Genomic DNA, 27,400 nt, shown 5'->3' on the forward strand with positions numbered 1-27,400 from the left:
TGCAAAAAATATCTCTTTATTAACCATAGTATCATTACACAAACGGGATGATGAGTTCAACACTACTTAGCAAAGCTTTGGTTAACAGCAGTGATAACAAGTACAGCGAGGGAAGGTTGAAGCGAAGCAGCCTTCCAGCGAGGTTGGAGAGTGCACAAAACCACACGTTACAAAGGAACTAGCACAAGCAAGGATTAGATACCCATAAATACCAGAAAACACGATTTGTTCATAATTGGTCTTGACCATGAGGTTCTTCGGTCCGAAGCGCTGGTACATACGTACCCATCAGTGTCCGAAGGGTGTTCTTACTCCAACACTCATATAAAATCATAGATTTCAGAAGCCCTGCAATCCAGGATTAAGAATATTATTGTGCAAATGACACAGATGGACAATTTACAAACAAATATACCTCCAAATAGCATTGACTTTGTGCTGCTTTGTTGAATGGATAAAAGAAGCTGCGCCATTTTACCAGACCTGTAAATGCAGACTTTTATCTACAGAGCTAATGCTACTTTGTAGCATTTCTGCGTTTAACCGTTCTAGTCTTTCAGAACTGCTAAACAGCAACGGCGACGTACACAACAGTGTCCTTAATGTCAATAGCAATAATGCAAACCAGCACCCAAAATGTCCCTTGCAACACATTCTAGAATCCCATTGCAGCTTAGCTTCTATGGACAGGTTATATTTTCTAACAGCATCCCATTGTTTTATTTACTGAAATTTTCAACTAATTTGGAAACAACAGCAGTGAAAAATTGAACGCAAGTTCAATATTCATTTACAAGAATGTACATAGATATGTACAAAAAATGTTTTTTTTTTCTGTTTTTAGTAAAAATTACATAGGTAAAATTTTCTGAAGAAATGATTATATCAGGCAAGATACTGTAATTATGTTTATTAAATATACTCTGCTTGAAATAAATTGTAGCAGACAGTGCTGTGACATGCCTTAAGAATCGGCGAATGTTTTGTATATATTGTCTGGTTCTTGTGTGTTGTCATATTTTTGACTTATTTTCCGTTACTGACATTCCCACACACCAGTAGTTAATCATTTAGTAACAAAAGATTTATTGAAATGACAGTAACAGTCATCAACCTGTGAAAAGACAGCATGTGTGTTTCCTCGCACATAAAGGAGAGAAAAGGGGCACCGCTATCGATCAAATCAGCCTGATTGAACACGTCATTTGAAGGGTATTTCTAGGGAGCATTTACAAGTACATTAAATCAAAAGCACAAGGACAGATTACAACCAAACACCGAGGACCTAATTGCATCATTTAATGGACAGTTTGGTATTCACAATGGGAATAATGCAAGAGTGTAAATTATCATGCAAAACTTTTTTTTCTTTACACAAGTTGATGGAGTAAGGTGACAGAGTGCTGCTTAATTTCCCTACTGACAAGTATACAAACTACCCATGGGATAATATGACCGAACGTTAGCAGAGTGCATTATCCTAATTCATTACCGGTGAGTAAAACCAGGCGAAAATGCCTGTGGGTATCGTGGTCAGAGATGAATTCATGCTAATTGCCCAAAATGGGAGTTTTTAAATTTGGATGGATACATACAATTCATATAATGCATAAATTAAATATATATATAGCTGTATGGTTTAATATCACAAGTAATATTATTTTCGTCCCAGAGGACATTAATTATGCCTGTTTGTGACAGATGTGTATGTACAAGGAAACTGTGCTGTACTTAGCTGTTATCGTCTCAGCCTGCTTCATGTGATTTACAAAATGGACACTTTATGAGCTATGCACAAATGAACAGTTTATGCATTTACAGGATGGCGAGAGGGATGCCAGAGCGGAACCTGGCTGAGACGGCCAGAAGCCACCGCGGTGTAAGGGCTACCGATACTCAGCTCCCTGCAGATTGGATCTGTCAATGGGGCAGTGGCTACATTAAGCAGAGAGAACTCTGACGGTGCACCAAATAGGGAGATGACATGGTCACATGATCACCAAGGGCTCCCTCTGATTGGGAGCTTAAGCCCAGCCTGCTGGACTCCTCATAGAGCTGGTGTTGGGACAGACAGTATTTATCACAATGCAGTAGATGTTAAGGCCAAACCGCCTTACACTTCATCACTCACTCTTACTAGATCACTGTGACCATCACCAAGGTCAATGACTGCACACTCCCCCACTGGTCGTCTATTATAGCTCATTTCAAAATCTGTTTCAGGTTTATAAGCAAAAAACGTCTTATAGCCACTCTAGGGTCTTATAGGTGAATACCCATATAACTTAAATACACGTGAATCACAATTTAAAATGCAAATCACAAACTTATTAAATTCTGTGTTCACTGTATTCTGATTCCTTTCAATATATTTAATGGGTGGCTCTGTGCAGAAAGGCTTGGCTGTCTCACAGCACGTTCAAAAAATATACATTATCAAAGTCACGGAATAGCGTCGATCTACACAATACATTCAAGGTGACATTAAACCATCTAAATATACATTTTTAAATTAGAAACCAAAATAACAACAAATGCAGAACCGCCGAAAAAAGTAAAATATCGATTTCTGGCATTTTTCAAATTACCACAAAAATCTGCGATTAAACTGGCCGATCATGTTAGTTCTGGCATCACCTTCAACTCCCTCACATCTACTTCGTAGACTATTTGTTCAGAATTTATATCGATTACTTTTCTCATTTACCTAAATCTTCATTCAAATGAATCAATGATGCTTTATGTGACAACCATTCTTAAAAGCAAAAAAATCTCATATTACAGTGCACTGACTCTGAATCATCAAAGTACTGATTGCATTAACACATTAAATTTAAAGTACAGATACTGCTGCCCTAAACAAGGCATTCTGTTCCTTCACATTATTAAAACCGTAAATTTAAAACTCCTGAAATGATATGTTATTCTCAGCTCAGAAAGTCATTTTAAAAAATGTCAAATAACTTGCAAAGCTACCCTCTTGAAATAAGAATGTATGACAGAATGAAAAATATTTAGAAAATAAATATAGCTTGCTTATGACCTTAACAGCCTAAGGTATTTCATACAGGATGCTCCATATCTGACAATCTAGCAAAACTCACAAACATCTATGTGTCTTCGTTGCTGTTGCGCTTTGTTCATTTGGGAAAACCCTTCCATCACTGTAAGGAAGCACCCTCAACCCTCTTTGGTTGTCTACAGAACGACACCCAAAGTGAATGCTGCGGACAAAAAGACCCTTTATAAACTGATTCTTCTGGACGAATTGTGGGTTTAACAATAGCCTAGTATACCACCGTCTCTTTCCCAGAATGCAATGGGACATTAAAATGGCCAGTAATGATCAGCAAGCAAAAAGGACAAAAGGCTGGGTCCTTTTAGGTCGTCTTGACCAGGTCATAGACATGGATATGAAAGTCATCGTCGTATTTGATGTAGTAGACAGACGGCTTGGCAGGAACCTGGTAGATGACTAAGCCGGTTCTCTTCACGCCCTTGTCAGTAACGTACTCTACCTGCTTACCCACAAGGCTCTCTATCTCCTCCCCTGGCTTCCTGTCAGCTGGGAGTAAGTGCTTGTTCTCTAAGAAACAAAGGGAAACATGCAATATATAAGTGTTTTCCAATTAAGCAAAAAATTATAATACAATAAATATTCAAATTTTTTATTCTCCTTATGGTCTCAAAACTTGGTTTGCACAATACGATATCACGATATAATTGCAATACACTATATTGCCAAAAGTATTGGGACAACCCTCCAAATCGTTGTACTGAGGTGTTACAATATCACTGCCATAGCCACAGGTGTATGAAATCACACACCTAGGCATGCAGACTGCTTCTACAAACATTTGTGAAAGAATGTGTCACTCTGAGGAGCTCAGTGAATTCAAGCGTGGTGACAGCATTGTGCCAAGTGTAAAGTGGAGGGGGGTTATGGTGTGGAGCTGTTTTTCAGGGGTTGGGCTTGGCCTCTTAGTTCCAGTGAAAGGAACTCTTAATGCTGCAGCATTCAAAGCCATTTTGGACAATTTCATGCTCCCAACTTTGTGGGAACAGTTTGGCCCCTTCCTGTTCCAACATGGCTGTGCACCAGTGCACAAAGTAAAGTCCATAAGGACATGGATGAGCGAGTCTGGTGTGGAGGAACTTGACTGGCCTGCACAGAGCCCTGACCTCCAACCCGATAGAACACCTTTGGGATGAATTAGAGCAGAGTCTGTGAGCCAGGCCTTCTCGACCAACATCAGTGCCTGACCTCACAAATGCTCTCCTGGACAAATGGTCAAAAATCCCCATAAACAGACTCCTAAACCTTGTGGACAGCCTTCCCAGAAGAGCTGAAGCTGTTATAGCTGCAAAGGGGGGGCCAACTCCATATTAAAGCCTATGTATTAAGAATGGGATGTCATTACAGTTCATGTGTGTGTAAAGGCAGTTGTCCCAATACTTTTGGCAATATAGCGTACATGTAGCGCACATATGAAATAATTACCAGGACTCTACGTAACAGACGTAAAAATTTGTCCAGGCAGCAGCTTTTAGGTACTACACAGATGTTTACTTACACCCAAAATTTGATAAGTAGGTTAGTAGTGTGCCTAAAATAATAATTCATATTAATTATTAATATTAATTATTAATCCCAAAAGTTAGTAATCTGTATAAATACTGCATATCCTTATATTTAACGTCAGGCTTTAAAATGCAAAAAGTACCGTCACGGCACCAACATCTTTTTTGCCTCGTCTATCCACAGTATCTCCTCTTTTAAAAGATGTTGCGTCTTTGCTAAGCAGTCCCTTTCTTCGCCGCCTCTTCACTGCTTATCGCTTCCTTAATTTACCGGAAACAGTCCGGACAAAGTTTTACACCCGCCATCCAAAGCCCTGGTGATTTTTGCACATGCGTAACATATTCGCGATGTGATATTGTGCAGCCATACTCAAAACCGTTTCTCTAGAAGCTTCGGGCATCCGTCAGCGGGTGGTGGTTTACCTGCTTCGGGTAAAATACGCAGGTCTCCATCCTTGTAGTCGTCCCAGAGCTGGTACATGTAGAGGACAGGGTCCTTCTCATAGGTGATGTAGTACCAGTTGGTCATGATGGGAGCCCGAGAGAGCACCATTCCCCTCCATTCATTCTTTTCTCCATCTTCCTTCTCAAATAGGTGTTCCACCGCTTTGCCCACTAGCTCCTCTGCATCGTGAGGGACCTTGATCTTATTGTTCACTGCACAAGAACGCACAGATCTCAGGCATTTTTTTTTAATGCACGGAATGCAGAAAACAATAACAGCATTCTACTTCTAATATATTAGGGCTGCTTGATTATGGCAAAAATCATAATCATGATTATTTTGGTCAGTACTGAGATCATGGTTATCACAATTACTCAACGACTTTAGTAATATCATACATTTTATTGAATGTCGAAAAAAAAATCTTTTTAACCGTAGATTTCCATGAACTCTAAATATAATTCAACTAAGAAACAAATAAAAGGGGATGGAAAGGGGGTTTCTGGATTTATAACACAAGACAAAACGGGAGCATCATTGTGAAACGAAATGCGGCACAATGATCATTTTATCACAATCTATTTCGTTTTGATACTCGTTGGAAGCCAAAACCGCAATTGAAATTAAAATTCGACTAATTGCCCAGCCCTGTAATACACTGACGCATCATGAAAAAAAGCACCAGAGCAAATAGATATCAGCACCCCCTCCACACCAAGTTGGCATAGTGCCCCCCATGCTGTCACTCACCGACTTTCTCAGTGAGGACCTGCAGGTTGGAGACCCGAGCATCCTTGAAGAGCTCGATGCCGTAGACGCAATCGAAGCCGTCGTACTTGACCATGAAGAGCGAGTTGTTGACGGTCAAGCGGTCGAGGACGGTGCCCTTCCACTTGGTGAGAGCGCCCTTCTCCCGCCAGCTGTGCTGGATCCGCATGCCCACCATGTTGTTGGGGTCAGGAGTCAAGGTATCGCCCAGCTCCCCACTGCTGCGTTTCCTGCACGGAACCCCCCCCCCCCGCCGAGTGCAAACAGTTACCCCACCACCTCCTGAATGGGAGCTGCTCCATCTCATAGTGTGTATACACAACACAGGATGTCTACCACTGGGGGGGTAATAATCCCATAGCTGAATGCGTCATAATGTTCGACATAATAACAACAAACACCAGTAGTGAGCCCACTCTGGTGTCACAAATGCTGTTTTAAATTCATGAGGAATATATAGTATGTCGGGCCATTTTTGGCCTTAATGACCATTTCGGTGCATCGAGAAGCAGCTTTTGTATTTGGGCTCTGGTTATGCAGAGGCAATTCAAAAGCCATTTCATCACAAAGATGTGATGCTAGAGGTCAGGTCTCTGGGCTAGCTACTGTACTGCTGAGCTGAACCTCCATCCCCCAAAGTTATCATGGTGGATCAAATCTAACAGAACTGCCCATTAAACACAGAGCAGCTGCCTTGGGCAGCCTTAATATCCTGTAAGACACTTTGTGGTAGAGATGCACCATCTAAACTGATATCCTACCAACCTTAGAATAGTAATGAATGTACAACTCCATAGAAAAAGAACACTGTACATCATACAGAGGTAATAGCAGCCTGTAGTGCTTAAAGAGTATTTCAGCATACCTGCCTTTTTTCTTGGACATGTTCCCATAAATTCAAACAGTGCTGCAGAGAAAATAAAAAATTAAACAGAGATAAAGCCGCATGTAAATCCCGAACACTCGACCATTAGAAAAAGGTCGTTTGTTCATTTAAAATTCCAGTATTTAACCAGGGTTGCAAAATCTCACACATCTCCTGTGACACTCACGCAAGAAGTCTTACGGCAAATCTATTATTCCTGTAAATAATATAAACCTAAAATTATAATTTAATACAAAAAAGCGCTGAAGTAGTTTGCAGACTCTACAGACTATTTACAAGGTAACAAAACTGAACATATATGTAAATGTGTGCGCAGACTGGACTCGAATTCAAAATGACCAAAGTTGGAAACCCTGGTCTAATCTATAGCTGGCCTCATGTAATGCTCTTTAACAGCGCAAAATGTAAAAATCACTGCTTATGCTTTTTTTTTTTTTTGGAGGGGGGAGGGATTTTACGTAGGTCAAATCATTCTGTAATCATTTTCCCGTTCCTGTTTAAGAGTTTAGAGATCGGAGATCAGGGCTGCTTTAGAGGCGTCTCCACATGGAATCCGGAAAACAGCGACGACGACTGATTGTCACGTTAGATACTGGCAGAGTGACGCAGTCAGGAAATCGTGAGATGTAAAGGATATATACTGTCTCCGACACGTCCACAAGCACCGCTGTCACGCTTCACACACCTACTTTCTCAAAACATAGTTAATGACAACTGCAAATCCTTCACCTGTTTAGTTAATCCTTACCAGATGCGCAAATGGATAAAAAGTTATTTAGATATTGCGCTGGTTTAAAGCCGAAACTATCTATGACGCTGCAACAAATTTGTTGGTTTGCATGTCGCCATTCGTCACATCGTAAAAATGATTATCTGTCATAGCTGAAGCTAAGGTTAACTTCCTGCATGTTTCATCGCTTTCGTTTCTATTTTGGACAGCTGTGAAGGCTATGCACAACGGAAACCTCTTATAATTACTAGCGTTTACAAAAAAGACATCAATTCTAAAGAGCAGCAATTCCAAAAAACGATCAAGTTTGCGAGCAATATGTATATATGATAATATTTCAATATGTAACAATATATTATAGATACAATGATACGATGACGTGGCCAATCAATAATTTATGTGATTTCCTTCAAGTGAAATTAAAATATTTTGTTCCTTTTCAATTAAAAATAAATAATTACGTTTAATTACACTGGCGGTCAAAAATATATATTTACCCCTTCGCTACAACCGGATATCAACAATAACAATGTCGCCCATATTGCATCTTGTTTCACAAAATGCTGCAGTGTCCAGAAAAACACTGTTTTCATTCCGAGCTCCAAAATGACACCTTAAAGGAGAGGCTCATTTATTCACTGGCCATTGTGTTTGAGGTCTAATATTCGGCGAGCTATTATTGTCATCAATTACTGTCATCTATGTGCATACATAGTACAGGAATGCGTGGTTTCTGTTATTACATATCCATCAAAACATATATTGTTAAAATAATCGCTTCCTATATCTCCCTAATAATATTTTCTCAGAACAGCAGAGACCAAACCGCGGACTACGTCATGTGCCACAATAAACTAGGCTCGCATTTAATTCAGATATATTAAGCGACAACTGTCATGACAATATAGTAGCATGCGCAACAGGCAAACCCATGGGATTAAATAGCCTCAATTACATGTCCTTAATTCCTTCCGTCACCCGATTTAACAAGTGATATTAACTGAGAATTACCTGACGTCTATTTTCATGTCTGTGTGATGTAATTCTCTGCAGAGAGCAGTGTACCTTACGCGAGCTCCACAAACCTTGAGCAAAACGGGCAAAAAGAAAGCGTCGTGTAAAAAACTACAACTCCCAAGACCTGATGAATCCGGCAGCCCTTCCCGACGTAAAATACGTTATCGCAGTGGACAGTGGGATTTGATGTTAATTCCTGACTGGCATTTTAAGTTCATGAAAATAGATGAAAGTGGAAGAATGAAACGCAAAACCAAACATACCACACATAACATTTGGGGACTATTTTTTGTATTTTGGTTTGCAGTATAATTCAAAATACCTACTTTATATATGAAATGATTTCCCAACATTAAAATGACCATCCAGTGAACGACATTACCCACTGTGCACTAGTATATCGTGCTAGACATTTTATTTTAACTGTATCTTTCTGCGCCGCACTTCCGTTTTCAGATTCGCTAATGAAAACTATATGGATTTATTGAGTTCATATGTATATGAAACATATAGAATTTATATGATAATGATAACCCAAGTAATATTTTATTCAGAAAAGTTAACAGGCAACTTTTGTTATATTTAAAACCAGGAATGTATTTGTTGAATTAATATTTATTATGTTTCAAGCTAACAAAACACATCAATACATCATACGTCTATTTTTTACACATGCGCAAAATACAGGCTGCAGCGTGGGGGAAAATATCAAATATTTAACAGGCAAATGAACGGTAGGGGTCACCATTCTTTTAGAAGTAAATGCGAATGGTTATATTTTAGAGGTCATATCTGTCTTAAAACACATTCGAACGTACACTATCTAAAGTCCACAATATTTTAAACAAGCTTGCATCTATTGAATTTTATAAAGCTTGAAAGTGTCATATATAGAAGGTGTAGAAGGTGTACCTATTGCTGAAGAATAGGTCTCTGACATCAATTTGCCAGGAAGATTTTCCTGGGCCTCTGATGCAATGATGAGGAAACCCTTCTTCCATTCACGTGATCACATAAATTGTTCTGTTCGTGAAAGGAATTGTTGTAAACAGGATGATTGTTTTTAAACCATTGTATATTTATTGCAGACCTATCATTCATGCTGTAATTAAATCCTTTTGTTATCATTGGGGTAGGATTTGTTTATGCTTCATACAAATATCTGTGGCCGTTGTTTACAATGCAGCTGACCTCTGTAAACTCCTGGAGCACCTTTCCTGTGTCACAGACAGACTAAAATTCAGTGGAATGAAAACAAGAATCACATAAATCTTTAAAGAAACGTATTCCATTACCAGATGTTTTATTAAGCAAACCAACATACAAAAACTTTTCTGACAGTGCTTTGGCAAAAACGACTAAAAACAGTGATGTGTAATTTAACAGGGGGACAGAGTGAGTCAGGAAAGGTGTTGCCTAGTAACCAGACAAGCAGCCAAAAGATGGTGCTGCAGGCTGAGCCTGCGTAATGAATTGAGCTTGTTTTGGTTTAGGCAATGCTGAGGGACAGCTCACTGTTCTCTTGTGCTGATACTGATGATGTTCAAACTGGCACCCCAGCCCCTAAAGTCTCCACGTCCAGTACATAATTTTAAGGTTCTTGCAAGAACAGAAAGAAATAAGTTGAAATTGAATTATATGCAGTGCCTTGCTGCATAATGGTGAGACTTTAATTCAAACCACCCTTTCTGTAACAACATCAGCATCAGTATTCATCTATGAACTTTTAGCAGCTTAAAAATGAATAAATACACGTGTCTCCCCCCCTTCTGCGCACTCCCCCTTCTGGGAAAAAAAAACACAGAGACTGATTTTTAGTCTTATTAGTTTACAGTCATGCTGTTGGCGGCAGTCATGCTGCAGCTGGGGTCGCCGTTTCCTTATATGGGCGGCATGGGCAGGAAGTGGGTAGACCGGTGGCGACGGCGGGCCTTGCGGCCGCTCCGGGGTTTCCCCCGAGTCCCCAGCGACACAAACATCGGGCGTCCTTTGAGGCTCCATTGACGGGCCGCGTACGTGTTGTAGCCGTTCTCCTCAATGCGTTCCCGGAACTGGCATTCCGCTGCAGTGTATGCCACCTGGATAAGGGGTGCGGGAAAATACAAGGGAATCCCACCCAAAAATTATACCTAATTTTGCAGACGATCCAACAGTGCCCTATAAACCCAGCAGAAATGGTATTACTTACAATTTGAACAAAGAACTGTATTTTTCCTATTATTTTTATCATCCTGAGATTTTTTTGTTTGTAACAGGAGTCACCTGAGAATAAAATTAATATAATTTAAAGGCATTCTTTTCTCACTGCCAACATCCTCTTTTTAAACAGTATTCCCATGTAATGGTACCTATGTTAAAATAAAGGGGTCAGTGTCTGATTTATAATACTGAACAGCAAATTCTAACTGGCAATGAAACTGCCAAGAATATCACAGGCTGTGATTCTGGTCGTTTCATTACGTATAGAAAACAAAACAAGGAATACCTGCTTACTTCAGTTAATGATTATAGACAAAAAAAAATTAAAGTGAATTAGTGATCTATTTATGGATGAAAATTTGGGGAAGTGTTTGAAAGATCTTGTTTTAGATTCGTTTTACGAACATGATTTAACATTGATGTCATATCAGGTCGTCTGCTTTTAGTCATGATGCTTGCTATTAGCCAGCAGGGCTATAGGTCAAAGTAGGTAAAAAGAGAAAATCAGTAATGTGAGGGGAAATATCTCCAGTATACCACCAAAATTCATCAAAGGGTCAAATGCATATTGCTTTTATTGCACTAATAGTGATGCAACAGAGCAGAGTGTCCCTTTTCATCTTGGACTTTCTCTGTGGTATTATTTGGTGAATGTGTTTTGTTTGGTGATTGTGTTTTGTTTGGTGAATGTGTTTTGTTTGGTGAATGTGTTTTGTTTGGTGATTGTGTTTTGTTTGGTGAATGTGTTTTGTTTGGTGAATGTGTTTATGCTGAGACACGGAGAATACTCAGTTTATGACTCATGCTCAGCCAGGTTTGTGCAAGCGGTGAGGGAACCTAAGACAGGTCTGACCCCACTGCTTGTCTCTACATGGAGAAGCATGACACATGTCTCATATGTTACACCACATAACTCTGGCTGAGATCTACATTCTACATCTGTTAAGTTTTCATTCTAAGGTTTTCATAGTTTAGGAAAAATTAGATGGTTCTGGAAGCTTATGAATTGTTACAAGGAGAAACTGTAGACAATAAAGAATAGAGAAGTAGATCACTTCACCCCTCCTTCTATCACAGCACAGCAGACAGGGGTACACACTGGATGGGATGCCAGTCCATCACACATGCACTATGAAGCGACCAGCAACCAGAGGAAATGGGCTGAACATGCAAACTCCACACAGAAAGGCGATAGGACTCAAAACCCAAAGTTGAAGACGACCCCTTCAAATAATTGAAATTTCGGGCAGTGCTGTAGGCTGTACCTACCGACCCGTAGAGATCCCCTCTTTTGGACATGGCCAGATACAGCCCCGTGCTGACAGATCTGATGACGACGACTCCTGTGCTGACGGATCGGATTTCCATCAGGCCTGAAAAACAGCGACTCTCCATTAGAGGAAAGGAATTTTCCATCTTCCAGGCTCAGCTTGGCCACCATGCACAACAAGGGTTTAATCAAAGATACACACTCAGAAAATGCAGTTATGCATAAGCTACTTGCATCGAAAGCAAAAGAATCACATGGATGCAGATGTCCTTCATACGTAATACAATATGTTCTCACCTACTTTGCCATAGTGTTGTGGGTTAAAGGAAACCCTTTACTGACTAAAAGTAAACCTGTCATGTAGGTCTGGCTTTATGTGGCTTAAAAAAACCCTCAGATGAAACCAGCGAAGTCCCAAGTCATTTCAAATAGGTGAAGTGCTTGTCTCAAATAACTCCCTGTGTCGTTGTAATTTCAAGTTTTGCTTCGAGGCTTTGATTGTCGTACTATTATATGCATTTCCCACCTGACGCGGGGTGTGGAGGAAACGCAAAGGGCTCATTCTGAATGAGACCGGAACACAGAAGAGGGACCTGCATTGTGCTTTTAAAGCTGGCAAACAGCAGTAATATCGAAAAAGAAACATGCATTAAAATGATCAGGTCTAGAAGTACAATGGGGCAATTGTCAGGTGATTGTGATGTGTGCTGGCAGACTATATGCCCTTTCAACTTAACCTTTGACACCTGGATCAATACTCCAGCCTGAAAAGACCTGCAGTGCAGACCACTTGCTGCTCGCTGATTTGCCTCTGATGGACTCTCAAGGGGAAATTATCACAGGCTACCTGAATGCCAGAGATGAGGCAAAGGCCCTTGTTCATCACAATAATCTGGCAGCTGCCTGTGCTTGAAGTAGTATGCCCTTCACTGGAAGATATTTTCAAAACAAAGTCAAGCAGGTTCTTCAATGCATAATATCTCTGAGACAAACTATTTCCCAGTTCCAATAAAAGGTCTTGCAGTTAAATAGCAGCATAAAGCAAAATCTAAAAAGATATGCACCCTTTTATTTTTATTAATGACCCACAGTAACTTACGTAAATTATAATTTTGCACTCTTTTACCCATTCATGCTGCTACAAATTAACCGAAAAGAGGTTGGTAATCGGTTCATGCCACTCAGGCAACCGAACTCATCTGCAACTGCGCTTCTGACTTTCGAACATGTTGTCAAGATTCTCCTAACATTACAGCCCGGCAGTAGCTATAACTATATATACGCCTTTAATGTGATGTAATAACCCCCTATCTACGCAATTGCGTCCGTTAACGCTAGCAGGCTGGTCTGAGAGGCGCTCCTTCGAGTGCAGCAGGAAGGCCAGTGTTGTGTTGCTGCCGCGAATCCAAATTCAGCTTCCGACCAAGAGCGCAGCCGATGGCACAAAGAGAATATGTAAACTAAGACGAAGATCCTGAGAGAGACAGCATGCAAATCGCTCACCCTACGGGAAGATGGGGCAGATGTTCCTGAGGCTTATCTGTGATATTTCCAAATGTAGCAATCTGTGATATTCTATAGCACCATGGACTGAGACAGATACAGGATGAAGATAGATAGCAAAGCCTACAGTCTTTGAATATACAGTATTTATGACATCATATTGAAGATTCCACAGCTATTACGGTTATTTGATCAAACTGAAGTCTTGAGATGTTTATTCATGTCTTACCTTTAACCTGTAAACATCACAGAAGTCCTAATTCTTTTGTGGTTACGTTTTTCAAACCATCATATAATTTCATTATATTTTTCGGGTTACTTCCTCTGCGTAAAGACTGATATCTGATCCGCAGGATGCAAAGATTTTCGGTGGAAATGCAACTGACAGCGTTTCACAGCAGCATATTAAACAGCATGTAGAGTTTGCATTAGAAAATACATATAAACCAGCAGTTGACTCTACCTTGTTACTGAAAAATCTGTGTTGAACCTGCCCCACCCTTGTCACAACATTCTTTAAGAAAAGAATTACAACACACTTCATTTGGGAATCGTATAGATCTGAAAACTTTGGAACTCAAGCAGTGAATGCATTTTGGGGACTAATAATCAGCTTTATCTTGGATGACAATTTCATTGGTAGTGTCTTATGAGGAGAGATTAGCTGAGCTGAATCTTTTTAGCCTCGAGCAAAGGAGATTAAGGGGGGACATGATACAGGTATATAAAATTCTAACAGGTCTGGATGCTGTTCAGACAAATGGCTACTTTAATATAAATACTAGAACTCGCGGCCATAAGTGGAAATTAGCAGGAGATCATTTTAAAATGAATCTGAGAAAACACTTCTTTACACAGCGTGTAGTTAGAGTATGGAATAGTCTTCCTGCTAAAACCCTGGGTTCAATTAAATCAGAGCCAGATAAGATTTTAACAACTCTGAGCTATTAGTTAAGTTCTCCCCAAACAAGCTTGATGGGCCGAATGGCCTCCTCTCGTTTGTAAATTTCTTATGTTCTTAGTAAAATTTACAAAGTCGGGTTTGCTCACCGGCTGTTGTTACAAGTCTACAATGAGTCTAAAACAAAGCAACCTGCCAATTTTAATACCAGATTTCCCCTGCAGGGCTTACTGTTGGCTTTTTGATTATACTGACATGCTGCTTGGATAAAACGCAGCTTGGAATCAGCTGGAAAAGTAACGGCCGTTGACTGCACAGCCCATTGTGACGTCACAAACAAGAGAGAGTGGTGAGGAGACAGCAGTGAAAGGAGAGATGCTCTAATCTGCTAACATGCTCTGCTCCTGTGTCTGAAGCAAATCAATATCCTGTCACTGACAAATTCCACCTCTGCCTCCTGTGCATTTTAATTCAGGGTTGGTTGCACAAGATGTCAATGCAACCCCTGAAAAAGCATGTAGGTCTGTTAAAAAGAGGAAGGTCTAATCGTAATCATGATGCTTTTACGCTTTACCGCAAATTCCATGGCCTAACGCAGTTCAACAGGGTGACAAAGCTCACTGATCAGGTTATACTTCAAAACAGAAAATTATCGTAAGGAATCGGTGTCTTTTTCTATCATTACTAGTATTCACAATGTGCCGTACTGGAGGTGCAATATTGATGAGTTTTGCAAGGTCTACTGGCTGTCAGTCCCTGAGGTCTTCTGGGAAACATCGATGTATCTCACATGACGAAAACCCCGCAAGTCAAATAATCAGTGACCTTACATGCGCTGAAACATCACTTTCCATGCCGTTGCCTTAATGCAGCTGTTTCTCACTACAAAGGCTTAACAGAAGGTAAAATAGACAGCTGTATCTGAGCTGTGTGAGACAGAAAAGTCCTTAGGATACGGTGGGCAACCTTATCCACAAAGGGCCAGTGTGTATGTAGGTCTTTGGGATAACCTATAGGTCAGCTGTTCAAACCCAGGTGTGGACTCTTCAGCCAATCAGACCTCTAATTAGTAATCTAATTAGGGAGTTGCAGTGAAAACCTGCACACACAATGGCCCTTTATGGATATGACTGCCCACCCCTGCCTTAGAGGCAGTATTTCTCAACCCGGTCCTTGGGGACCCTCAGACAGTCCATGTCTTTGGTCCCTTGGGAGCTGGGAGGGAGCAAAAATAATGTGGACTGTCTGGCAGGGAGCTGGAAGGGAGCAAAAATGTGGTCCCCGAGGACTGGGTTAACTCTGCCCTAAGGGCATGTAAACCCCCTCTGTGCCACCGAAATCAGAAGTTTTCCCACAAATTGTACAGATGTTGTCTCTTGGTTCTGCAGAGAGAAGGAACGTTTGCTAAAGGCTACACTTTTTGGCAGTATGACTGGCATTGTGGTAAAAACAGTGATGGCAATATCTAGTTTGGCACATAACCCCAAGAATGTTAAAGCTACTGTATGTCTAGGATTTAAATCCGTCTTGCCTGGGAAGCAGTTAAAGCCCAGCCCTACATATGAACCACGTTTTAAACCTTACTCTGTTTGCGAAAATATAAATTTCAACTTAATTTTATGAGTAGACTAAGTCTTTCCAGACTGTATCACCCCCCCCAGGCACGCAGGGGATCACACAGAACACACAGACAGCCTCTTCATTCCAGTACAAACTTAGTAATGAACCTAGAAAAAAAAAACAAAAAAAAAACATTAGCTAGCTGCTGGTTTTTGCTTTTAAAACTGCCAAATTATGATCTTAGGTCATTAAAATATATTTTAAATCATCAAGCCGCTTTATCCTTCCAGAAAAAAAAAAAAAAAAAGATTCCCGTGAATTTAGGAGTCCCCTTTATTTTCAGGAATAGGAACATTTAGTGTTTTTTGTCAGTGCATCATAACAAGCCAGTCCAGCAGACACTGACCCCCATGACAACCAGCACTGTTCATGTCCTCTCCCAGCATCTCAGCCCTGCCATGCCAAAGCTCATCATGCTATTAACAAGAGTTCTTACGAATTATTATTAATATTATTATTTTTATTGGACTTCCTTCTGCCACAAATGATGGCAACTCAGTTTAAAATAAATAAACAAACACAGAAAAACATAATCCTTTCCAAAGTTCCCTTGACCAAACTAAATAAGCACATAAATCTGGTGCAAAGTTTCTCCGTGTTTTTGGTTTTTTTTTTATGAAAAGAGAGCACCAAGATTTAATCAAAAGAAAAAGCAAAAAGAAAATAAGCACAGCTGTCTATAACATCAGCAATTATTTAGAGGTCAAACTATGTCCCACTGCTTACTTTTTTGGAAAATGAAAGGTGTCAGCTTGTTTCTCTTCAGATCCTTCAGCGAGTAGCAGCATAGTAGCATACCACCTTTTCTGTGATTTTGCAACAATGTATTTTACTATGAACTAAAAAGTATAGTAGAGTATACCTAATTAACTCTGGGACTAAAGTAAAATCTGCTATAAAAAGGACCCTAAATTACTTATTTTATATGTTTTAAAACCAAAGGAGGTATAAAAATAATGGTAAATGGTCTGCATTTATATAGCACTTTTCTACTCCGACAAGCACTCAAAGTGCTTTATAATTCATGCCTCACATTCACCCATCCATGCTCTCATTCACACACCGGTGGTGGAGGCTGCCATGCAAGACGCCAACCTGCACACCGGGAGCAGTTGGGGGTTCAGTGTCTTGCTCAAGGACACTTTGACGGGGTCAGAAGGAACCGGGGCTTGAACCTGCAACCCTCCAGTTGCCGAACGATAATCCCTAAAATGGTTCTAGTGTTTTCTACAAATGCCCGGCATCACAAAAAAAGCTCTGCTGATTGGTCAGTGTCTTCATGTCCTCACACACCCACAATACTGACATCTATGTTTTTTGTTATTTCAAAACAGACCCAGGAAAACAAAACAATCCAGAAAAATCTAACGAACAATTGTTAATGTGCCTAACTCAGATATCAAATACCTTGCTTGTACTATAATTTTACTCTGCTTTCTCACACGTTGTTCCCACGCTGTCCTGGACAGCGCGTGACGTCATGGCGATGCTCATTTGAAGCACCTTGAGTGACGTAGTTGCTATTGCTTCTGTGATTTCAGGCTATATGCTTCTTGTGTTTGTGTTACATGTTAGTTGCCACAGTTCAGTCCTGAGGTGCTTGAATCCATGATGTTGGCCTTTTTGCTTTAATTGGTTCTGAGAACGAAAGCTACTGCATTGCAACCATCGTCACACTGGAGGTTAATTCTTATAACCAAAGAAATAGTCAACTCTAACCTTTTGTGTTCATGCACAACTACAAGCATTACCCAGCCACGCTGCCCAGAGTAGGGTAGTTCAGGTCCGGAGAGTACAAATCCAGACCAAGATTTTGTTCCAACCAACCAGTTGAGTACTCTGTGACTGTGACTCTTTATACTCAACTGGTTGGTTGAAACAAAATCTTGGTCTGGACTTCTACTCTATGGACCTGAATTACCTACCTCTGAGGCTGCCATGCTGTTTTTCCAGCCCCCCCTGCCCCAGACTGTTCCACACTCAGCACTGCCAGACCTTACTGACTGCACTTTTCCAGCACCTGCCCACTGGGGGGCACTGGGGAGCCGCCTCTGTTACTGTTCCCAAGGGACTGGGAACGAGGTCTGGAAAAGCTGAGCTGGGAGACAAGTAGGGGGTGTCTGGCGTGGCTGTGGGCCGCCAACAAGGTGGAGCCGGGACTCGGCGTGGACTTCACACGCAACGGACATCAAAGACACATAAAGTCATCATTCATTCCCATGTTCACCTCAGAATCCCTCTGGTTCCACCTGGAAATGGATGGAGACGAGCGGGATACTCACAGTCAGTGTGGTTGTTCTTCCGGGTGCCGCTGACCCGTCCCTTGGTGTCGATGTTCAGGAAGAAGCGCGTGGCCGAGTAGAGCCTCCGCAGCCGCGTCTCCCCTTCCAGGTGGCCGTAGCTGCGGGTCTGGCGCCCCTGTGCCCAGGGAAGATGGCCCGCCATACCCTGCGGCTTGTGCCCCACGCTGGCACCCAACAGGACCCCGGAGGTGGTGCTGATTCTCAGCAGCAGAAGCAGGCACAGAAGGGTGATGGGGGCATAGGTGGGCGTATGGGCATGGGTGGCGGACACAGGGAGCAGACCAGCACTGTAAGCGGTCCGGCTGGGCATGATGGGTCAGGCTGCCATGCTCCTCTCAGGGCCTGTGAGGCACAGAGGTCCCTGCTGGGGGGGGCTTCTTTTGCCTAGGAGGTCTGATGAATCAGACAGGTCAGATAGGTATCTCCTCCAGCCCAAAGTGTCTGCCCCGATACACAGTCCATGCACAGGCCACTGGTGAATGGCTGGAGGCTTCGGCTTCTTCACCCCCCTGCTTTGCTCCTCTTCTTGGGCAGAAGGTAGCCCTCCCAGCAGAACCCGTGTCCCTGATTCCGAGTCCTTTAACTCTTTCAGCGCTCTTCACTCTCTTCTCTGGCAGTCAGGTCTCTCACTCTCGTTAAAGTGCTCCGCCTGCGCCGGGAAGGTCCCGCCACATACTGCTGCGCTGCAGGCTTCTCCGGGCACTGGGGGGCGGGACACACTGGCTGCCTGACACGTGACGGAGAAGGAGATGAATGAGAGAGAGTGTGAATCTGGGCGTGTCTGTGTGTGTCTGTGTCTGTGTCTGTGGATGTGTGAGAGAGCTACAGGGTGAAGAGGCAATGAAAAGAATAAGTGTGTGTGTGTGTGTGTGTGTGTGTGTGTGCGTCTGTGTGTGTGTGTGTCTGTATGTGTGTGTGAGTTATGTATATATTACATTATGTGTGATAAAATGTCCCCAAAATGTGACAAAAACCTTGGGGGGACATTTTTCCTGCCTCCGCCGGGGGGAAACTCAGTTTTATAAAAATATGTGACTGCAAAAAACTAAAAATGCCAAAAGTCTTGTATTTTGTTTGGCTACTTATGGTTAAGGTTAGGGCTGGGTAGGGGTTAAGGTCGTCATTGTTAGGGTTATTAGGGTTTTGCCCATAGAAACTAATGGAGGGTCCCCAAAAAGATATGAATACAAATGTATGTGTGTGTGTGTGTGTGTGTGTGTGTGTGTGTGTGTTCGTGTGCCTGTGTGTGTGTGGGTGGGTAGCTGTGAAGACAAACAATGCACAGGTGTTTTTTAGCAGAGAAAGACCCATACAGAATAAGAGTTTCAGCCAGAAGGAGACCTTGTGCGTTTCCTTGTTCACATGCAGCAGCAATACAATGAGCGCATGCACATGCATCATTTTTCCTGGGGCCGCTGAGTCACTCCTTACAACGTCTGACACTCTGCCCATAGCAACAACGGGGTCCTTCCAAGGCGCCTGAGGGTATCCTGAACTTCTGAAACTCTCTCTGGGGCCAAACCATTATCTGGCAGGAGGGGGAGCTTGAGGTAAATCTGGAATTTCCGCTTACTTTACAGTTAAGTGGCCTTTCGCAGTTATTCGCCACTTGCGCTAGCCGCTCACCTTTCTGTGACAGCCAGTGCCACTTCCTGTGACATCACCAGTCTCTGCACCAGCTCCACACAGCATTCAACCAAATGAAAGTCTACAATGCTGCATACGCTTCCAGTCAGTAAACCTTTACTTTAAACTTTAATTCAAATTTCTTTGCACTGAATAGCAGAATTGTTATTTTGTTATTATTGCACTTTTAAGTTTCTTGCTGACCTTTGAATGTGAATAAACGAAAAGAATGTATGTGAAATATCTCACTAATAACTTTCCTTTTTTGAAACATTAAAAAATAATTTGAACAAGAGCTTACCTTTTCACAGACTACTGAAAGCGGTTTTTGAGTACACGCAGATTATGCTATTGAATAAAACTGGAATCTGTGTCAAAATGTTAAAAATGTCCTGATATAACTAGGCAATATATAAACTGAGTATAAACTTGCAGGGAAGCCCCCAGTTATTTATATGGTAACAAAAATTTATGACGTGCAAGAATTCACTTCAGGTGACAAGGCACAGCTGTCAGGATGGGACCTTTAAATCATGCTGTTCTATTACAGGGGGAAAAATACCATCTTACTGGGGATGTAAAAATATTGGTGCTTAAAGGAACTTAGTTTACTGGCTATGATAACTGTACCAAAGCAACTGTGTCATTTGCATATCCTTATTCGTGACCATTGTCTATTATTGCAAACTGATAAAAATACCAGACATCTGATAATGAGATGCTAGTCACAGTTGCCTTGTATGAGATGTGTATCTATATAGATTTTATGCTCTTATGTAACTCTCCCAGATGAGTACAATTGATAACTGCTGTTCAAAGGAGTCGTGTGGCAGGAAAAGCTACACTTATCACATGGCAGCTGCTTTAATAATCTGTTTTATTCAGAGACCTGCTGAAGACCCAGGGTTTCAATTTCAGGCCACATGCCATCTATATGTACATCATTCTGCATGATGATTACAGCAGAAATTATGTGCAGAGGTTGAATTGAAGAATTGTGGAAATTGTGGGAAAGAATTGTGTCCCGCCTCCTGCCAAAGCTCTCTCACACACACACAGGTGTGTAATTATATCTTTGTGGGGACTCTCCATTCATTTCCCTGGGGAAAACCATAATCCCAACACGACGACCTTACCCCCACCCAGCCCTAACCTTAAGCATAAGTAACCAAACAAAATATGAGACTTTAGTATTTTTTTTAGTTTTTTGATTGCATTCACAGATCTTTGTGGGGACCTGAAAAATGGTCCCCACAACGTCAAAATAACAGGTTTTTATTACATTGTGGGGAACATTTGGTCCCTAAAGTGTAATATAAACATTATATTACACAATCTGCACGCACGCACACACACACACACACACTTGTATTCATATCTTTGTGGGGACCGTCCATTTATTTCTATGGACAAAACCCTAATCCCAACAATGACAACCTTAACCCCTACCCAGTCCTAACCTTAAGCATAAGTAACCATAAGTACTTAAGAATAAGTAGTTTTTTTTATTGCAGTCAAAGATTTTTATAAAATTGAGTTTCCCCTTGTGGGGACTGACTCCACTCAAAATAACAGGTTTTTATCACAATATAATATATAAATAACCCATATGCACACATACACATATAAAAACCTTGCACTGATTTATAAGACCAGGGCTCTTCTAATCTGGCCCTCGATTCCAAATCCAGGCCTTGTTTTCAGTTCTCCCAGGTAGTTAGTTTAATAATTACTGATTCTGATTGGCCAGAAGCTTCACACCTGACTAGAAAATGAATAGTGCTCAGCCATTGAGAACCACGATTTGAATAGCCCTTTACAAGACCCTTAAAACTTACAACGTGCAAACCCATTGCAGGCATCATTTAAACACATCCTAAAATAACTGAAGCATTGGAGTAGTTACTGGATAGTTATTCTCACCTGCAGGTGCTTATTAAAATCTATATATCTAAGCTGCTTAAACCTTGGAAAAAAAACATGTTTTACACCAGATGTCAAGTACCAATGAAAACTGGGCTTGAGGAGCAGCCAATCATTTGCGCTGTTGCTGGTATGTCCTTTGGGAGTTCATGACAGTTTGGTTGTGGTCTAGGAATGCTTGTTTAATCTGACAATCCGTTCAGGACATTAGTAAACTGGGTACAGTTCACTCTGAGTGGTGTAGTGTAACAGCATACTAGTGTGATAATCTGCTAGGAACAGTAAGCTAGGTTTTTATATTACCTTTCTGATGGGAATCATACCATGTGACTTTGATCCAATTCACTCATAACCAAGCAACTAGAGGAGGCGGAACCAAGACATCTGATTGGTTGGCCCCGCCGCCTCTAGTTACTTGGATCCACCTCTTCTGCAATTTGATTGGTTATTTCTCTGAACCAATCATTCTTTTTCCTTTTGCCTTCAAAATATTCCTATGAGCTGTTTTAAAGATGGCATCTCTTGCCATTACCTGAACCCATGACATTTGTCATGCTGCAGCAATCTTTCTCGCTACAAATATGGCAGAGTGATGTCCAGCTGGTTCTCCATAATGACACTGGTATTCAATTATGGCTCTTTTATCTCTTTGTAGTAATTACTATTGGAAGCACCGTAATAGAGAAATGAAAGCCAGTCAGTTTCCGGAGCAGGCCAGAGCTCCCTTTTGTGCTCTGTATTCTGTCACACGCATCACCAGGCTTTTAAAGAAGTCATTCACACACCCCCAGTGTGTCAGCACTCTGTCCTGAGACACACATTTATTCCCTCATACAATCATTGATCGGAAATCATTTCAAAACGCCAAAGAGATAAATGAACTGTGCATTAATAACTTGCAGTCACTTGCACATTTGATGCATTTTGGAAGGTTGTTGTCAACAGTAATGTACTTTGCTATTTTAAAAAAATAAATAAAAAATGCATGTTTTAACCTGAAAGATATTGAAGGCTTCTGCAGTTTCATATGGTTTTCAGATGCAGACCAAATCTCTAGATCTAACAGAATACAATGCTACAGTTTACCAAGCTGCATTCACTAGAATTACCTAATTGAAATCAGTTTTTTGTGCATTTCATTTTGTTATTTTCGAATAATAAAAAATGATTTTTTAATTTTGTTAAGTGGTTGCTTAAGCTGCATAAAGCATTTACTTTGCTGGTGTGTTTGGAATTTGTTTAGATTCAATTTGATATAAATTAAATCAAGTTAATCGTCTTACACATTTTTGGATCAATGCATATTTGCCATAGTCAAGTTCCATTTGGATGCTGTCTACTGTGAGTTTAATGTGAGTTTACTGTGAGTTTAATGTGAGTTTACTGCTCTTGCGGCAGCCATGAGGCAAGTGTGGCTTGAAGAAGTATTCAAAGCGTTAAATAAAAACTCATCGTATCGCTGCCTGTTTCGCTCTTTTGGAACCTCTCACAGTTCTCTCCATCTGGGGTCTAATATTTATCGAATTAAACCAGAACGTAAGTGCTAGTTAGTTATTGATCCCATGTTCGTTCATCAGTAATCAATCATGTATTTCATGCAATTACTTGTTCATGATTTGCACGATTTGTACTTGAGCAGTAATAGGGTTACTAAGTAACGTGTCACTGACAACTTTCTTAAAGTTTGGTTTCTGCTTGACTTACGCACTGTTTGATAGCCAGAAGTGGACGTTTAATGACTATGTAAGATGTTGGCCATAAACACAAAGTGAGGCAGACCCAGCAACCCACAGCACAGACTTAGAATGTAGAGACACACATGTGCTGGTTAAGCAGCCTCTCTAGTGGGTAGGTGTGTTTCCTTTATTCCCATTGAGGTTTCATCCTGTGGGGAACAATCTGGTATTTTGATTCTTTTGGTAGAAAATATCCGCTTTCCAGGTTTACCGGTATATATCCATTTTCAGGTTTCTGCCTGCGGTTGTTTGAGGAAATGAAGGATCGGATCTCGGACAGGACGCTCATATTCCAGCCGTAAGTCACAGTAGATGTTTTTATTTTACTTCACAAACAGATGAATTTCACAAAAACTGGAATAAGTATATGATCAAACAAGACGCCTAAATATACAGTCAAACATTACTCCTGCGCCAGAGAGTTCTGTGGTACTTAACAAAGGGATATTAAAGTGTGTGACACCATAGCTATGGTGATCAAAGTTCAGAATATGGATATATGTATTATCTGCCTCCAGCTATATCTCTGTACAGAGCAACTTAAATGGCTTGTAGTTTTAAACTCCTTTGAAACACAAACCCTCAGTGGCCATTTTATTAGATACACCTGCTTGTTAAACAGCCAGCTCCCCCCCCCCCCCCCCAAACAGTAAACCATGTGGTTTGCAACTGAATAAATACAGCACGCAGCCAGGCTCAGTAACTCGTGTGACTGAGGATTAAAACGGCAAAGGCGTCTGATCTTAGTGCCTTTAAATGCGGTATGATTTGCGGTACCAGACGTGCCGGTTCCAGCATCTCAGGCACAGCCGCCGTCCTGGGATTTTTTACGTACCACTGTGTGTAGAGCTTTCAGAGAACGGTGCACTTAACAAAAGGCATCCAATCAGAGGCAGCTCTGTGACAAAAAAAAACACCTCGTTAATGAGAGAAATCAGAGGGGAATGGGTAGAGTCGTCAGAGCCGACAGAAAGGCCATAGACGTAAGAATATCAGGTACAACAGAGGTGGGCAGAAAAGCACCTCTGAACACGCTTCTTTTCATCTGTTGAAATGATTCCTAAGATAAAAGGAGTCTTCACCCTGCGCTACATAGTTATCTAAACCAGTGTTTCTCAATCTGGTCCTCGGGGACCCCCAGACGGTCTACGCTTTTGCTCTCTCCCAGCTCCCTGCCAGACAGTCCGCATTTAGCAAAAACGTAGACTGCCTGAAACACTAACTTAAACTGCAACACATTTACATTGATCTGGGCAGGAAAATAGCCTGAAACATAACAGAATATCTATGTTATGAACCTTGTTCGCCATGTTTGCAATATTGTACCCTGATCATAAAGCGGTTTGAGTCTTCATTCCGGGAAGGTTGTCTCTAATCCCGTCACTTTGCCTTATCGCTTCCCGCCAATTATGCGCTGTCCATCTGGAGGGCCTTCTCGGTGACATAGTCTACACCGGGTGGGTTTGTGTGAGATCGGTGAGTGCGGTGGGGGTTCGGTGGTAGATCAATGACCGTAAGGTGAGAACAGTGACATTGTTCTGATGGGGAGCCTTCGGCTGCAAACTGTCTGTCTTCTCTGGCGTTTAAAGCTGTTCTCTGATCTCTGATTGCACTGAAATCACAGAGGAGTCTCTTTTCTATATTCCACACACCTCTGAGCGGCTATGGATCCCATACCCCCTCCCATTGTCTTGTAAACTGGGGACGGTCTTGCTCCAGTCTGCGCCTTTAGAGGCCGTGGCACCTGCTTTTCTATACGGCCAAAGAAAGTCATACAGATCAAAGTCACCTCCTTCACTTAAAATGGCCTCCTTTCGTAAACCAAGTCAGTCGTCACTATAAATTGGCATGAGATGCATGAGTCTATTTGAATTATCTCTTTTCTGAAGACATTGCTTAAATTAATCCCAAATGGCCAAGGAATTAACATTGCAAGTCAAGTGTAGTCAAGTTGGCTGTATTGTTACACCATCCAGATACAGGTACATAGTACCTGAAATAGCGTTACTCCAATACTATGGGCAACACACAGACAGCATGTAACAAGGGGAGGGTTTCATTGTACATAAAGTGAAAAAACCCTCAACAATGCACCAGGTGGGGGGGGGGGTGTTATGTGTATATATAATACATTGAAAGTTGTATTTAAATAATAATGAAAAATGCAACAGCTTAAACAGTGCAACACACAGTATCAGTTTATTGACAATTAATACACAATAAATTAATGGAGTAATTAATGGAGTAATTGTAGGTATATTTCTGTTTTGCTTACAGTATAATTTTATTAATGTGCTTAGTAGTATGGAATTCCTTTCCGGTCACTCGCCCAAGAGATTCCCCACTCAGCCTCAATCCCTGCAACTTGCTTCGCTGTCTCTAGAGGGCAGTGCTTAACCACAGCATCAAAACATTCACCTGTTACCAAATCAGCCTGTTGCATTAAAAAAATTGCACTACTCAGGCTTTCGATCCAGAATAGACATCAATTGGATAATACATATAGTTTCACATAAGGATTCCAGGACATTTTATTTAGTACTCTCTGGAGTTTACAGCCGACTATGCCCCGGTGCTTTGCTCTGAGTAAGACGTTCTCTACCTCTGACCTAATCTGTGAATTTCCCTTTGAGATTCCCATCAAAAGGCAGAAACGGCACTGCAGCACTGGTCCGGCTAACAAAGAGCACCATCTGGAGCATTTTTACACTTACTGCCTGTCCTTGAAAGAGTCAGTCCATTAACCTTTGGACTTCATCAATGTTCCTTGAAATATACACAGAATATTCACAAAGAAAGGCACAGGAAATTGCACATACAACATGCAGGCGTCTGTATTCACATCTTTTCTATGGGAAAAACCCTAATCCCAACAATAATGACCTTAACCCCAACCATAAGCAACCAAACAAAATACAAGACTTTCGGCATTTTGGGATTTTTGATTGCAGATACAGAACGTTATAAAATTGAGTTTCCCCTGTTGGGGAATTTTTTTTTCGTATCACATTGTGGGGACATTTGATCCCCACAATGTAATATATACATACCAATTATAAACATTGGCAGTTAATAGCAGATTAAATGTAATATACAAACACACACAAACATGTGTATATATGTATATACGGACAACAGTGCACTGTAAATGTATAAATATTGTCAGTTAGTAGACTATGAAAAACCACAGAAAACTGCTGTTTATATATATATATAAAAGTATGAGAAAGATTAAGTGCAGGTGTGAATTGTACTGCTAGGACAGTTCATATCAGGCTCCTAGTAGCAGGACTGAAGACCCATAAAGCAAAAGGAAGAAGCCCTTCATTAATGAGAAGCAGGGAAGAGCCGGACTGGAGGTTGCAAAAAGATGTATATTTTACACAGACCCATAAATTTTGAAATGACTGAAGCTGAAAATTTTGCTGTGGTTCCTTAATTTTTTTCCTGAGCTGTATATTGACAATAATGCACTGAAAATGTATAAATACCGCCAGTTAGTTGAAAAACAAAGTAAATAACACCGCCTTACCTTTCCCAGAGTCCATCAGTATCCTCTGCGGCTCACTCCATGCTTCATAGCTGTCAGTGAATAGCAGTAAATAGCATGGTTCTGATCTCTGATTCCCTCAGCTGGGTGTCCCAGCGTGACTCTCCCCCTTTCCAGATACCCTGCATGATAATACTTGCCATTTGTGTAATGATCTGCCGCCAGCAGTTGCACTGAGATCTTCAGTTGCATAGTTTCCACAGCACTGTGGAGGTATCAGCCCTGCTTGGCTTACATGAGCTCAGTGCAACTGCATTTTAAAGAATTAAATTTGATAAATGTGAGAAACCAGGCAGCAGAGCTCAAGCGCAGCCCCATGCTGTTTCATGCTAGTTTGTATTT

At 41.2% G+C, this 27,400-nt stretch overlaps 2 protein-coding genes across 4 annotated transcripts; both read right to left on the minus strand.

Moving 5' to 3' along the window:
* LOC111836681 (spindlin-W) lies at positions 1-8,549 on the minus strand. 3 transcript variants are annotated; one of them, XM_023798185.2, is made up of 5 exons: positions 8,422-8,549; positions 6,660-6,701; positions 5,777-6,024; positions 5,005-5,238; positions 1-3,586 (listed from the first exon to the last, which is right to left on the minus strand). In XM_023798185.2, exons 2-5 carry the CDS (start codon positions 6,677-6,679, stop codon positions 3,381-3,383), a joined length of 708 nt encoding a protein of 235 aa, XP_023653953.1. In that variant the 5' UTR covers positions 6,680-6,701; positions 8,422-8,549; the 3' UTR covers positions 1-3,380. The 3 variants fall into 3 exon arrangements, with proteins under 3 accessions (XP_023653953.1, XP_023653954.1, XP_072560195.1); XM_023798186.2 differs by having other exon boundaries at positions 6,664-6,701; positions 8,422-8,530; XM_072704094.1 differs by having other exon boundaries at positions 8,476-8,497.
* Positions 8,550-9,713: 1,164 nt separating this feature from the next.
* On the minus strand, positions 9,714-27,114 carry LOC111836682 (fibroblast growth factor 22-like). Its single transcript, XM_023798187.2, has 4 exons — positions 27,041-27,114; positions 18,203-18,950; positions 11,896-11,999; positions 9,714-10,505 (listed from the first exon to the last, which is right to left on the minus strand). The coding sequence occupies exons 2-4, from the start codon at positions 18,531-18,533 to the stop codon at positions 10,308-10,310; spliced, it is 633 nt and encodes a 210-aa protein (XP_023653955.1). The 5' UTR covers positions 18,534-18,950; positions 27,041-27,114; the 3' UTR covers positions 9,714-10,307.
* Between the last annotated feature and the right edge of the window lie 286 nt (positions 27,115-27,400).

Source organism: Paramormyrops kingsleyae, chromosome 21, assembly GCF_048594095.1.
Source record: "Paramormyrops kingsleyae isolate MSU_618 chromosome 21, PKINGS_0.4, whole genome shotgun sequence".
Lineage (NCBI taxonomy): Eukaryota > Metazoa > Chordata > Actinopteri > Osteoglossiformes > Mormyridae > Paramormyrops > Paramormyrops kingsleyae.

What these genes read in the sequence shown, in the direction of transcription:
- LOC111836681 (XM_023798185.2), bottom strand. Translation starts at nt 6,679, where the DNA reads ATGTCCAAGAAAAAAGGCAG. An exon ending in ATGTCCAAGAAAAAAGGCAG is followed by an intron (nt 6,025 to 6,659) that starts GTATGCTGAAAT and finishes GGTTCCGTGCAG; the next exon opens with GAAACGCAGCAGTGGGGAGC. An exon ending in GGTCCTCACTGAGAAAGTCG is followed by an intron (nt 5,239 to 5,776) that starts GTGAGTGACAGC and finishes GTTCTTGTGCAG; the next exon opens with TGAACAATAAGATCAAGGTC.
- LOC111836682 (XM_023798187.2), bottom strand. Translation starts at nt 18,533, where the DNA reads ATGCCCAGCCGGACCGCTTACAGTGCTGGTCTGCTCCCTGTGTCCGCC. An exon ending in GAAGAACAACCACACTGACT is followed by an intron (nt 12,000 to 18,202) that starts GTGAGTATCCCG and finishes GCTGTTTTTCAG; the next exon opens with GCCTGATGGAAATCCGATCC. An exon ending in GAGGGGATCTCTACGGGTCG is followed by an intron (nt 10,506 to 11,895) that starts GTAGGTACAGCC and finishes CCCCTTATCCAG; the next exon opens with GTGGCATACACTGCAGCGGA.